General features: G+C 37.0%; 1 protein-coding gene across 6 annotated transcripts in view; it reads left to right on the top strand.

Annotated features, from left to right (window-relative positions):
* The window catches only part of DOCK4 (dedicator of cytokinesis 4), a 435,612-nt gene that overhangs the window by 244,245 nt on the left and 177,105 nt on the right, over positions 1-14,262 (top strand). For all 6 annotated transcript variants that reach the window (XM_058528497.1, XM_058528508.1, XM_058528478.1 and 3 more), the window contains one exon: positions 12,122-12,247. In XM_058528497.1, the coding sequence (XP_058384480.1) occupies positions 12,122-12,247 (126 nt within the window). The remainder of the gene's footprint in view (positions 1-12,121; positions 12,248-14,262) is intronic.

The raw sequence follows: 14,262 nt of genomic DNA, 5'->3' as shown, positions 1-14,262 counted from the left end.
GCTCATTTCTACACTCCAGTCTCTTCCTAATGCTTCAGGCTTTTGCTCCATTGACTCATTTTCCAACAGTGTTGTCTCACTTGACACCACTCCTACTAGACATTTGGGTTCCTTTCTTTCCTCTGCTCCAGAGACCCTGAGATTCTGTCTCTGACCTCTCTCTGTAAACACTTTGCCTGATCCCACCAGGATCTTACTGCTTGATGTAGCTAGGTTGTACCCTTGAAAGTTCTCTCTTTGAGTTGGACCCAAATAGGATAAATGCTTCCTTAAATAAATAGGATTTATTTAAAAAGTCAATTATCTTACATTATAGGTGAAACATGTAACATTCTGTTAACATTCATATAGCATTCATATAACATTCTAATACCTGAAGTAAATTTTCAGTGGTAGATTTTGTGAATCAAGCACACAGGAGGGAATAGAAGCAAAAATGCTTGCTCTGATAGTAATAAGGTCCTAAGTATTTCAGAAGTGAACAAATTTTATTGAAGATGATTTTCTGAAAGTATTGAATAATACTTTCTTTAGGAAGTTTTGCTGGCACTTCATATGATGTTAGTAATTTTGCAGTTCAAATTTCAAAGTCCTACCAGTTGTTTTTTTACCCTTAGCCACCTCCAAGACACAGACAAAGTATGCTGGTACTGTCAAGAAATAGTGCTTTTAGAGTTTCACTAGAGAATGGCAGTGTGATGAGCTGAGTGGACCCACTCCAAATTAGAACAACCATAACTAGTAAAGATCATATTTTTAAAAAGCATTAAAGTCTGAAAATTTTTCTAAGAGCAGACAGCAAATGGAGACATACATATGCAAGAATAGCTACTAAATCTTGATAAAAACAGAGAGAGTTGGTGGCACTTGTGCCACAACCCGTTTCCTCCTTCCCATCTGCTGCTCTTAACATGATGGAAATTCTACTCCAGGTAGATGTGACCAATAAGATAGAACTCCTTCTCCCCTCAGCTCTCAGTCAAGGGATGCAATATCTCACCAGGAGGTGAAGGCTGCCAGCATTTCTCATCTCCCTTAGCTCTGAGTTGCTCAGTTCCTGGCAAAAGTGGCTGAAAGGTCAGAGGCTCCCTTCTTCCACCTAACTCCCATTCACGGGGCAGGGACTCTACCCTAGGTGCAGTAGGCCAAGAATATTGGGGCGTTGATCACCCTCACCCCCCAGCTCAATCAGTGGATGGAGGTTCCACATCAGGAGATGCAAGCTGAGAAGACCAGAGGTTACTGCCCTAACCTAGCACCTTGCTCATGAAGCGGGGTGTTACTCTAAGAAATGGGCCGCTGTACCCATCTCCAGCTCTGGAACAGTGGGTCTAGAGATTTGGCCAGGGGAAGAGGCAGTCCATGAGGAGAGAAAACGCAAAAGCTCTCCTGAAAGGAATTGACCTTATTTGAAACTGAGTATGCAGAAATTTAAGCCTATGAGAACTCTTGAAAACAGTGGAGATTTTGGGGAAAAGGTTATTTTTGGAAAAAAGGGTGAAGAAACGTGAACAGAACCTCAGAAAAATGTGCGATACCATCAAGTGCACGAATGTATACAAAATGGGAACACCAGGAGAAGAGGAGAGGAGAGACAGGAACAGGAAAAATGTTTGAAGAAATACTGAGAGAAAACTTTCAAAGTTTGATGAAAAACATTAATCTACATATGCAAGAAGCTCAATGACTCTAAATATGATAAACAGAAAGAGATCCACGCCTAGGCACATCATAGTGAAAATGCTGAAAGACGAAGACAAAATCTTGAAAGCAGTAAGAGAAAAACTACTCATCACATATAGGGGAACCCCAATGAGATTATTACCTGAATTCTCATAAAATACAATGGAGGTCAGAAGGAAGTGATGACATAGTCACAGTGCTAAAAAAAAAAAGAAAGGTGTCAACCAAGAATCTTATATCCAGCAAGACTATCTTTCAAAATTCAAGGCAAAATAAAGACATTCCAAGACAACAAAAATGGAGAGAATTATTTCCAAACAAACCTGCTTCACAAGAAATACTGAAGGAAGTTCTTCAGGCTGAAAGCAAGTGACCCCAGACCGTAATCCAAATCCTCATGAAAAATAAAGAGAACCACTAGAGGTTAATTATGTATTTATGAAAGACAGTATAAATGGCTATTTTTCCTCCTTTTTTTTACTTAACTAATCTCCCCATCTCTGCACATAGCCCCATCTTCTACACAGTGTCTCAGGTCAGACACTCAGGAATCTTCCTAATTCTTCATTTTCCCTTATTCCCCCACATGTAATATATTATCAAGACGTAACTTCTTATATTCCAATATATAGCTTTTTTACCATTTTTTCCCATCGCCATTTCAATCATATTAGCATGAGCCTCCATTGTCTCTTGCCTTCATATCTGCCATAGCCTTTAACTGGACTCGTCAGCTCCACTCTTCCCCTTCCCAATCCCATTTTCCAGGCAACACTAAGCATATTTAAAACACAAATTGGATCCTGTTTCCTTTACTTAAAATTCTCCAGCGGCTTCCTGTTGCACTCAGAATAGAATAAGAGTAATTAATTATGGCCTCCATGACTGCTGCCTATCTTTCCAGCCTCCCCTCCAGCCACATTCAACTCTGCTTACTTCAGAAACAATGGCCTTCTTTCAGTTTTTCCATCACCCCAAGCTCCTTACTGTTGCAGGGCCTGTGAATGTGCTCTTCTCTCTGCCTGGAACATTATCTTCCCGTTTTTCACATTTGCCATCTTTTCTCTTTCTAAGCTTGAGTGCTACTCTTTCAAAAATGCCTTCGGTAATCATTTATCCTTGATTATTTTTATCTCAGTCTCTGGTTTATTTTCTTTATAACAGTTATCACAATTAAAAGAGAAAAATTCTGGTAGGATACACAAGAGGTTGTAAACGTGGATTCCTTATAGAAAATAGAACTCTGTAACTAGGGTGGGGAGTACATCTCCTTCCATAGTAGAGCCTTTTGTACTGCTTGAATTAGTTAGTACTTGCAGGTACTAATTAAAAAATTTTTTAATCTAGTTAAATTTTAAAATGCCCAATGTTTAGTGACTAGTAGACACTCAATAAATATTTATTTCATAAATGAATAAACAAATGAAAAAACACAATTATAAGGTATTTGCCTCAAGTTTTTTTTCTTTAGTTGCCCAGTGCCAAATAGGAAAACAATTAGATGATGAAAAAATGTACTGGGTCCTAAGGTGGTTGCATAATTTTTCCTGGCTTTGATGTCTAAGTCCCTAATTTACATATCTAACTCTTATTGTTGGATTCTTAAATGCTTTCACGTTTTTCACATTTATAAGTAATAATGTGAAGAACATCTGCTGTATTTTGGAATATGTCCTTAAAATAGTGCCTTATAAATGGGATTATTAAGGGAAAATGTGATCTTTTTTATTAATTTTGCCATGTTACCAAAATAAAAAGCAGCTTAGATGTTCATTTTGGAAGAAAAAATGTCACAGCCTACAACAGGATGTTGGAGACATCAAAGACAGAGAAATCAAAGATTTTTGGAAGACTTGGAGCCTGAAGATTCAGAATTGCATTATTAATTAATACAAATGGAAAACAGGTGAAGAAATTGGGGATTGAGTGGAAGAGACTGGTTTTATTTGTCGATTTACTTTCATAGTCTCTGTGTGCTCAAGGTGACTGGTGGAGTTAGTTCTCATCTTCTATAATCACTTATGATATTAAGTTTAACCCAGGATTGATTCTTACCTAGACCGTTGAATTGATCCGTAATGTGTATCCTACCAAATCTTCTTCTGTTCCACTACCAGGATCCTCACTCATTCCCAAATAAAAATCTGTTTGTCTCCTTCCCCATTACAGCTTTCATTGGTTCATCACTTCTGATGCCGGCCTGATCCCCTTCCATGGCAATGCAAGACAGGCTTTCAAGATCTGGCCCAGCCTCCTACTCTAACCACCTTTCATGTGTCTGCCTACAATCTACCCTCAATCTAATATTCCCCTCTTTGGATTCTGAGTATTAGTAGCCACATAGAGTTGTGATACTTTATATAAATGTGCATACCCCAGAAGTGCATGCGTTTATGGCAGTTATATTAGAGAACAAACTATTGATACAGCCTTTATAATTTTACTAGGAATCAGAAGACCTCAGGGATAAAAGACAAAACAGGGCAAAGACATTTCTTTTACCCATTCTATGTGTTTCTGTCTTTGCTCGCAACTCCCTGCTTTATTTTGTGTGTCCTCTCCCTACTCGATTCTAATAAAATACTTCCTTTGCTAAACAAACCATTTCCTGCCTTTTTCCATTTAGATTTGTGCCATGTCATATATGATGACTTTTTTCAAGTTTCTTTAATGTTGTTCAACTAGATCCATATTCTGAAATGAGTTTCCTTAAGCTTTAGAATATTCTGGCTGAGTTGAGATGAAGAGCCTAATTCAAGGTTCTCTATTTGACACTTTATTTTGAGAAAAAGTAAAATGAAGCAATTTTTTGGCCTTTTCTTAGCATGTGGATATTTTAAAATGCTGAAAATGGAAGTAAAAGACCATTTCAGTTTAGTCATGAAACTTCCTGAAAATTCTAATTGAGAAAATTAAATAAGTAAGGATATATATATATATATATAGCACCACTATATTCTTCGTTTCCTCCTTCCGTAGGTCACTTTAGGGATTTGTTTATTTTGGTTTGTAATGTGACCTTTTGATACCCCTCTTGTGAAAATATTTTTGCACTATTAGCACATCTATTCTTAGCTCAGATGTTTTTTTAGCACGTATATTTTTAGAACATATATTTTAATATTCTATCATGTTTCTTCTATTCAGGAGAATAGAATTCAGGAGAATTAAAGAGAAATATATAATTATACAGTGTTAAGTACTTTTTAATTGGCTTACATTTCTTAAGTCAATCTTTTAATCAATATTATGGTTTTATACTTTAATTGGGTACATTTATAAAATTTTTGGAGCAGAGGACAGGTTTTGAATTAAATTTTGGTGAGATTGATAGTTCTTAAATACTATATAAGTATTGTAATTTTTTGTTTGGTCAATTAATTTACTCATTTACAATTACAATTTAACTGTGCATTAAAGACACACTGTTATATTTTCCTCACAGACTGCTTGTGTTGTTGGAAAACAGTAAGGATTTCAGGGATTTTAGAATAAGTGGGCTTTCTGAAACACGATAGACTGAACTGTTGTAACCTCCCCTTCCACTACAAACATAAAAATGCTGGATAAATTATACCAAGACATGGTAAGAAATAGAGAACTAAGGGTCAAAGCAAGGAAGGGAAATTTTGCTGACATGAAGAGGGAGCTCAAAACTAGAAGCACTGAAGTAGGTGCTCTGACAGGGAAGGGGGGCCATGAATATAGGCCCTGACAGTTTGGGATTTAAATTTTAAATTTCTCATGTAAGTGGAGACATCGCTTAGGTGTGTACAAGTGCACCTAGAAGTGAGTCCTCTAATACTGGACCTGAAAGAGCTGTTCTCTGCTTTAAAAAGGTGATGGGGGTGCATGATTCTCCCACGAGACGTCAGAACTCCAAGTTTATGCTGTTAGTCTGAACTTAGACTAACTCAATAGTTTGGAAGAATCCATAGCCATAAAATTCAATGTAAAAAAACTGGTCCCTGTTGAGTAGCCTGAAAAAAGTAAATGTATAGCCACTCCATATTGCTACTCACACACCCACGGTGCATGGGATTCCTGTGAAAAAAGCAATACCCACTGAAAATGAGTCACAATAAATGGTAATGTAATAATCATGAAATAATCAGCAATGAGGCAGAGTAAGCAGATACAACAAACAGGAATCATAACCTCCTAGAATTTTAGGTAATAAACTATCACAAAACGACTAAACAAGAAATAGAAAAATAGATTTATAATGAAAAAGAAAGCATCATGAAAAAATGAACAAGGAGAGTTTTCAGATTCGTGCATCAAAATCATTAATTGAGCATCTATATGTCTGGCATTATTCAAGACACTAGTAATACAGCATTTAACAAAGCAAATAAAAATCCTTGTCCTCTGTGGTATTTAGATTCTAGTGATTAGAAAGACTAAATAGAACTTCTAAAACTCTTTTAAAGAAGTCATTGAAAAAAATTAGTGGACTGCTTAAATACCACATGAGCATAGTTGAAAAGAGAACCAATAAACTAAAAACTATAGCTTAGAATATAGTAACCAGAATGTAGCCAGAATGTAACACAAAGGGAAAATGCAATGGAAAAACCTGAGTGAACATTTAAAAGATAGAAAGGATTGAATGAAAAACATCAGCATGCGTCTAGCAAGAATTCCAGAAAAAGCAAAGAGAGTACATGTGAAAACTGCAACATTTAAAAAGAAAGCGTTGAGAATTTACAGAACTTTTGCAGAGGATAAGAGTCCTCAGATAACAGAAGAAAAAGTCATGAGCAGGATAAATAAAATTAAAGTCATATCTAGATAAATTGTGATCAACCACAGAACACCTAAGACAAAACTAGAAACAAGAGAGAAGAAAACTGATTACTCAAAAAGAAATAATAGTCTCCACAACAGTTATAAAGGTCAGAATATCATGGAATAAAATCTTGGAATTGCTGGAGGTAATGGCCAACTTTGAATTCTGTACTTGCCCAACTGTTATTTTAAAATAGGAATAAAATAAAGATTTTCAGAAAGAGACTAAAAGAAATTAACGCTCGCATTCACTGAAAGAACTGGTAAACATTTAAAAAATTGAAATACAATATATAACTTCCTGAATAGTAGAGAGGGAGATGAGGGAACTAAGAAAATCTAATTCATTTAGAGCGTAGAAATGAAGAAAAAAAGAAAAGAGAAACAAAGGAGAATCATTATAATTGAAAAACACAAAATAAGAGAGTAGAATAACCTCTCCCCCTCACCAAAGTACATCTAAATATCTTCTCAAGGGCATTTCACAATCTGTCACTTGTTCAGAGCTTTGACTTATTGATATTTGGGCACAAAACCAAAATCCCTCTGCAATTAGGAATTTCATCATTTTCACCTGTCTGTACACATTGCCTACTTGTATTTATCAGTTACGTCTTTGCCCAATCTCCCATATTAGAATATTGCTCTTGATTGATAGACAGATTTGCCATTGAAACCTGCATAGAACCTAATCATTCAGATAACTAGGAGATTGCAGTACTTGGCTTAGTCTTAGTGGTAAGTGGACACACCTATTAAAATGAATATTGTCTTTGTGTATGGTACTTAGGAAATGTTGAACATTTTTTGATAGAAGCTATTTTCTTGATATCTATGGCAGGGAGGAACAAGAACAGAAATAATGGTACGGTACAATAACAGTAGTGGCAGTGGTCAGTGGTAGTAGCAGCCGCTAACATTTTTGAGCACATCCTTTTGCCAAGTATCGCCCAAAGTATTTTATGGAGTTGGTATCATTATTATCTTATTTTACAGATGTGGAAACCAAAGCACAGAGAAGTTAACAGTGAGGCAGGGTCGTGTAGCTGTTTGATATACTTCTTAAACTGCACACTTATTCACAATGTATATTGATGAAATGTATTTGTCACTCTTTTCCATTTTTGCACTGCTATAGCTATTCACAGCTATGTGTTACTTGGTTCATTGATGGCAAAATGGCTGATCTAGTTTAAAATAAATTTTGCCTACTACTTATAAACCACGCTGTGCTTCCCATTTTTTTATGTAAAACTGCAGAATTTCGTAAATTTAAAAGGAACTATCTTACGGATTGAGTTAGCTTCAATTCCTGTGAAATTAGTGCTACCAAATGGTCAACCACGTTTGGTGTAACAGATACCAAGCCTTTCTTTCCTGTACTGCTGCTCCATCAGCCAAGCTTAATCATGAAAAATATGTTGTTTTGTGACAGACTCTAGATTAATTAGTGACTATGCCTTTGTTTAAAATTACATATCACATCATAATTGGCTCTTAAACAGCTAGGTTGATAAAAAAAAAAAGTTGTTTAATGATTGTTTCTTCCAATAAGGGGACTATTTCTCCCTTAGCAGTTTCATTTTTGGTACTTATGTTAAGGGCCAGAAAAAAGTGATTGTAAAACATTATTGATATATTTTGTGAAGTTAAAAATTTAACCTAACTCTTCAGCTTATTGGTTGTTGTAAACCCCTGTTAAAAAAAAAATTTTCCTGGAGTTTTTAAAACTCCCTCAATCAGGGGCCGGCCCCAGGGCTTAGCGGTTAAGTGCGCGCGCTCCGCTGCTGGCGGCCTGGGTTCGGATCCCGGGCGTGCACGGACGTACCGCTTGTCCGGCCATGCTGAGGCTGCGTCCCACATACAGCAACTGGAAGGATGTGTAACTGTGACATACAACTATCTACTGGGGCTTTGGGGGAGGAGGATTGGCAATAGATGTACCTCAGAGCTGGTCTTCCTCAGCAAAAAGAGGAGGATTAGCCTGGATGTTAGCTCAGGGCTGATCTTCCTCACACACACAAAAAAAACTCCATCAATCAGTAATAATTTTTCCTTCTTTTAATATCCCATTATACACTACTTAACCCATTGTGCTTTATATTCTATTTACATATGTGTGTCTTACTTTCATTGTTGGATTACCAGTTCCTTTGGAGCAGGACTTTATCAGATACATCCTTATATCTCACCTTGCACCTTCCTCTCCAGCCAGAAGTTACTGCCTTGCCCAAAGTGGGCAGTTTGAGTTGTGTCAGGAGTAAGGTAAAGTGTGCAGATAAAATTTTAGAAGTTGCCCCAGCCCCAGAGGTAGCAGGTGAGGCGAGGATAGTGACATCGTCTGTCAAGGAAGAGAATGGAAAGAAAAATACTGCTCTCTGAACATACACTATGTCATAAATTACTGCTCCTGAAAAGATAGGGCTAATCCTCAGGGAATGGGAGTGGGTGAGTATTTGGTAAGTCTCTCCTTTGTAGTGATGAGTAGTTTCTTCATCTTAATGTATTATTTCGTATTGTTCTACTGATGCATTTAATCCAACCTGTTGACTGTAGTCGTGATAATTAAGGACCACTATAAAAATAGGATCTGGAGTCTCCCTCATTGAAAAATAAATAGTATGGCGATGACTCTTTGTGGCTGATCCCTCTGGACTCACCACTGTATCACGTTGTTTCTTTGTCTTACATTGTGTGGATTTGATGATTTGGGAAGAGCCAAGTACATTGTAGTCAATCCCTCGGCCCAGTTGATCTCTCCAGTTCTTGACTGTCTGTGAGTTCTTTATTTTGGAGAAATTGGGTCACCTCAAAATGGCAGTACCTTCCCCTCTCCCCCAAATTGATATCACTTGGCTACAAATGAAATCATTACACTTGGGCCTTTAGCTATATCTTTCTAAACCTCCAGGTTGAAAACTACCATTTCTTCTACCCAAACTTTAGGATGCATTCAACTTTTAAATGCTTAGTTTTCCTTTTTCCCCTGTACTGTTTTGTCTCTTTTTCCCGTCACTTCCTCATTGCCTACCCTTATCCACTAGCTTGCTCATCTCTGTTGTCTCCTATGTGGGTCTTCTCTGTCCTTTTGCACTCTCTCATCTCTATGGCTCTTGCTGTCTAGAGAATGTTAATGTTTTACTCTGTTCATGCTTACATCTATGTCTTTTACTAAAACATATTTTTTCTCTATATTGTATCTTTAATTTTCTTCAGCATTCACATTTTCTCTGAATGCTTTTCTTTTCTGGTTGTCTTATCCTCTGTATTCAGCTTATGTAAAAAAAAAAAAAAGAAGGAAATCACTGATGGTTAAAGGAATTCTGACACCAATAGGGCAAAACAATAATCCTAGTCACTTTTCCTTCCTCTAGCCCCTACCCCGAAGAGCATGATCTCTTTGTCTTTTCATTACCGCTTAATTCTTTTCTCTTCTTACGTTATACATACCACATAATGTTGCTAGTGTCTCTGATCAGATCCTTTGATGAGAAGTCCTGGTAAACTCATCTTCACTTGCAAAAAATCACAGGATCTCAAGAATTTTGTTAAATCCATCTGATTCTCTATTTGAAAGCATTGCTTATAGTACCCCAGGATTTGAACAGTGTTCTCCCCAGTGGGAAGGAGTGTTATTATGTACCGTGTCTGACACACACTATTCTACAAATATCAGCTTCTGAGGATGTTAATGATGATGGTGATGGTGTGGGTGAGTATTTTGAAGGCAAAAGGACAGAAGTGGGAGAACAGAGACATCAGTAATGAGGTGGGGGTAGTGGGAGAGTGTGAGTCAGGAAGAAATAGCCGCTGGGACAGATGGATTATAACGCATTAGTTTGTCTTCATTATCCTGCCTCTGAGTTTTAAAAGGAACCAATAGTACCACTTAAAGTATCCCAAAGCTGGGCTGACTCTTGTCGCCATCAAACCATCCAGACTGCTTAATCTCCCCTACTTCATTCCACGTGGCTTTCAGAGGACAGAAGCTCTTCCATTCTATTGCCTTCAGTCACCCACCTCAAATGCGGTGGGGGTGGGGAGAGAGATAAAGGGTAGTTAGGTAAAAATGGGATGCAGACTTAATTAAAGTAAGTGCCAGATTTAATTTAATTCTCACGATAATTCTCTGACACAAGCATTCTATCAGATCCACACACCATAAAGTGTGAGGGCACAGTGGTGCAGTTATGTCCTGTCCTTCTTATGTCTTTGCCCCTTGGGTATGCTTCCTCTTGGGGGTCAGATTTGAACTCCAGCAAAGGCTCCATCTTCTCTCTGAACCTAAAGCTTTTAAAAAAAAAAAATTTTCCTGATGTTTTAACCACTCTATTGAAAAGCAAGCAAACAAACCAACAAAACACTGCTTTTGTGTTGTTTGTTCATATTATTGAAGGAGGGTGAAAGGAAGATCCTAATCTAGATGTGCGGCAAATTAGTTTTGCATTTCTTTTCATTCCAGCATGATTGTTGTCGTTTTTAGGATATGTTTGTAGATAGCATTGCAGCACTATAAATTGTGAATGAGAGCGAGAACTTGCACGTAGTATATATATTATTGAGCGAAAGGAGGTGATAAATAATGAGGTAGATGGAATGTCTTTGGAGTACAGATTTATCATCCTCTTGACTCCACCATCCAAATTCATTTTAAAATTGAGTTCAGGTTAATGATGACTGAAAGTTTTTTTTAAAAAGTCTCCTCTGACTGGTTTCATTTTCTATCACTAACGTGAGGAACTTTTTGTTTGTTTTCTTGTTTTAAAATAATAGAAGAAAAAAGAGGGAATTAAAAAGCTGAAAGACAAGTAGCATCTTAGAAATATACAAACAAACATATTCACAAAGATATGACATTAATTTTTCTTTCTGTAGTTCTTGCCTGAGAGTTGGGAAAATAATATGTGAAAAAAGTGTCATTCATCTTCTACATATCTCACTATGGTAATGTCACTATAATTGGGGCAAAATAAAAAAAAGAATTTTACTACTTTACTGACTCAGTTCCCATTCATTTGTCAAAATGACCTGCATTCTGCTAAATTCTTCTCAGTAGAAGATAATGCCATATGAGTTTCTACTGTATATAATATTAAAAACGTAATCTTGGTTGCATTATAGTCACCTTTGTTACTTAAGTTTTAAGTAAAATCTCCATGAATATCTTAAAATTTTTGAATTGCTATATGTCTTTAGATTTGTGTTCATCTTTATGATATATGATAAGTAATTATTTGTATGCCTTAGAGAGTTTTAAAAAAATTAAAACTCCCATTTTGAGATCAATGTCTTCTAGGCCAGGTAGCCACCTCGATTGCTGGAATAAGTGTCAGTGCAGGGGCATTTCCATCTGGCAGGGGCTGGAGAAGAGGGTATCAGGGCTAGAAGCCAGACTTCCTCTTCTTGGTATTCTGCTCAAGTTTTTTTCCAGTTCCTGTGAGCCTCCTTATAAATGGAAAACTCAGGTAGTCAAGTTGGAAAACTGTTATATAGATATTATTCCTATAGATTCTATTGATTTTTTCTGAATATAGCTTAGCTTAAAACAATGATACTACAGATTTGGGCTTGTTGAAGCAAGTTCAGTTTCTATTCATGCTGTTTCTATTCTTCTATTTTTAACTCTGGTATCTCTCCTTTATTTTAGGTTTAGCAGTTTCCCTACAACTATTACATGGAGATATTGAGCAAATCAGAAGAGAATACTCATCAGTATTTTCTCATGGAGTGTCGATAACGAGGAAATTGGGTTTTTCTAATATTATTATGCCTGGTAAGTGACTTGGGATGAACCAAATGATAAAACGTGAGTATTTTGTCTGTTTTCAACACTTGAGAAGTTTTTTGAATTGTCAGCTTCAAAGAGATCAAGTGGGCCATAGTGAAGAATGAAATGAGGTTTGTGATGATAAATAAGCAAAAGTTTAGAAAAAATATCTTTACATTTTGATTATATTAGGGTGGGTAACTTGTGGGGGCCATGGCTGCATTTCATTATGACATGATAAGAAGGAAAATTGAAGTAGTGGCCAGAAAATACTTTACCCTTTGGCGGAAGATGTTAGTGAGGTCACTTAGGGGCAATTCTTAGAGGTTTTTATAAGAACAGTTATTGAGCAATAGTTAGCCTTTCTTGGAGGACTTTTCCACTTGAGATATGTATATATATATATGTAAATAAGCAGCCATATGCAAATACCACATGTATTTCTACATCTTTCCTAGTTCTGTTTGTATATATAATTCAGATCTCTATTAGCAACCAAAAAAGACTCCAAAAATGTGTTTGTTTCTAAGTGGAGAAGGTAGGGGTTAAGGAGATTCACACTGGTAAAGTAAATGCCAAGTAGTAATATTTCTCAGTGCCCCACATCCCACCCTCCACAACCAAGAAAAAAAATAGGAAGACCAAATGAAATAGTCTCAGATTGTTGACTATATTTTTAGAAACAAGATGCTCTAAATCACTGTTTAAATCCCATGTGTGTAAGCAAGCTCGAGAGGTTGCATCTGACAGGACCCCTGGCACAGCTGTGAGACCAGTGGTAGGATTGCTGTGAATAAAGATCTAACATGATGTAGACACTGACGGGCATTATCTGTTGCAGCATTTTGTCATCTCTTTATGGAAATTTGTTCATGCGGGGAAGGCTAAGAGAACAGCCTGGAAAGTTTCCTGAGATGACCTGACCTAGCTTAGAGCCCCAGTCTGCCTGAGCATTTCAGGCTTCTGTTGTCGAAAATGACTGTTTATAGAACTGTTTACTTGGTGGCATGTTATTCAGTGGCTTTTGCAACCCTTCATTATTTCCTTCAGTTGCTATAAATAACTGGTATTTCCTCTTTAACAAGAAAGAAAAAATTTCATCCCACTGGGAAGCAAATTGATGGGCAAATCTAATATAAAAAACATATTTTAAAACAGAATGTGGCCAGCTGCTAGAAGAATTGCTCAGCTTGGTCTCTGGGCAGTATCATTGAGAAATGGAAAAATATAAAGCAACATGACACTTCACCGGCTGAATAATTGTCTGGGATGTTCTGTGCTCATGCAGCTCTTGTCTGGCTTTAATGATGAAAATGAACTTGCTATGGAATAAGGCTCGCTTTAGTCCCTTTCCTGTACCCTGTTACAGTAGCAAGGTTCACACTGTACAGGGGATCAGTCCTCCCAGACACAAGTCTGCAATGCTGGGGACTGCAAGAGATTTTTGAAAGTGCTTCCTTCTTTTTCTTTTCTCCTTTTTCTTTGGCTTCTTAGTCTTCCCAATTAGATGGAGAAGGGAGAGATGTGTGTATTTACTTAAACAGCTGAAAGCAACTTTAAAACTCAATGGAATTTTTTACATTGGCAAACATACAGTCATTGTTTTGTTTTTCTTCATTATTTTCAGAATTTTGACTTGTCAATTAATTCTTACTGGTGACTCTAATGAAAACTTGAGCTGAATTTCTCAATGAAAAAAATGTATGTGAATAACACTTCTGATCCCAGTGTTGTACCGACATTCTGCTAGCATGATTTTTTTTTTTCCTGTCATTTTCTAGACTTCTCCTTCAGAGTTAATTTGTGTTCTGATAGGGCAGGGCCCTATCAGGGCAGACGAGGCGTGTGCTTATACCAACAGGACCAAGTTCATCAACATAGTCACTGCCTCTCTGCAGAATGAATTATCCATGGTCCTGACACTGACAGGAATGTACATGACACTCTTCTTGAGCATCACAGAATGTCATCAATGCCAGACGCTTTCTGGAATGAGAAAAACATGAAAACAGAAATTCTCC

This window comes from Diceros bicornis, chromosome 3 (genome assembly GCF_020826845.1).
Source record: "Diceros bicornis minor isolate mBicDic1 chromosome 3, mDicBic1.mat.cur, whole genome shotgun sequence".
NCBI lineage: Eukaryota > Metazoa > Chordata > Mammalia > Perissodactyla > Rhinocerotidae > Diceros > Diceros bicornis.
This window is presented reverse-complemented; position numbering and strand designations above follow the sequence as displayed.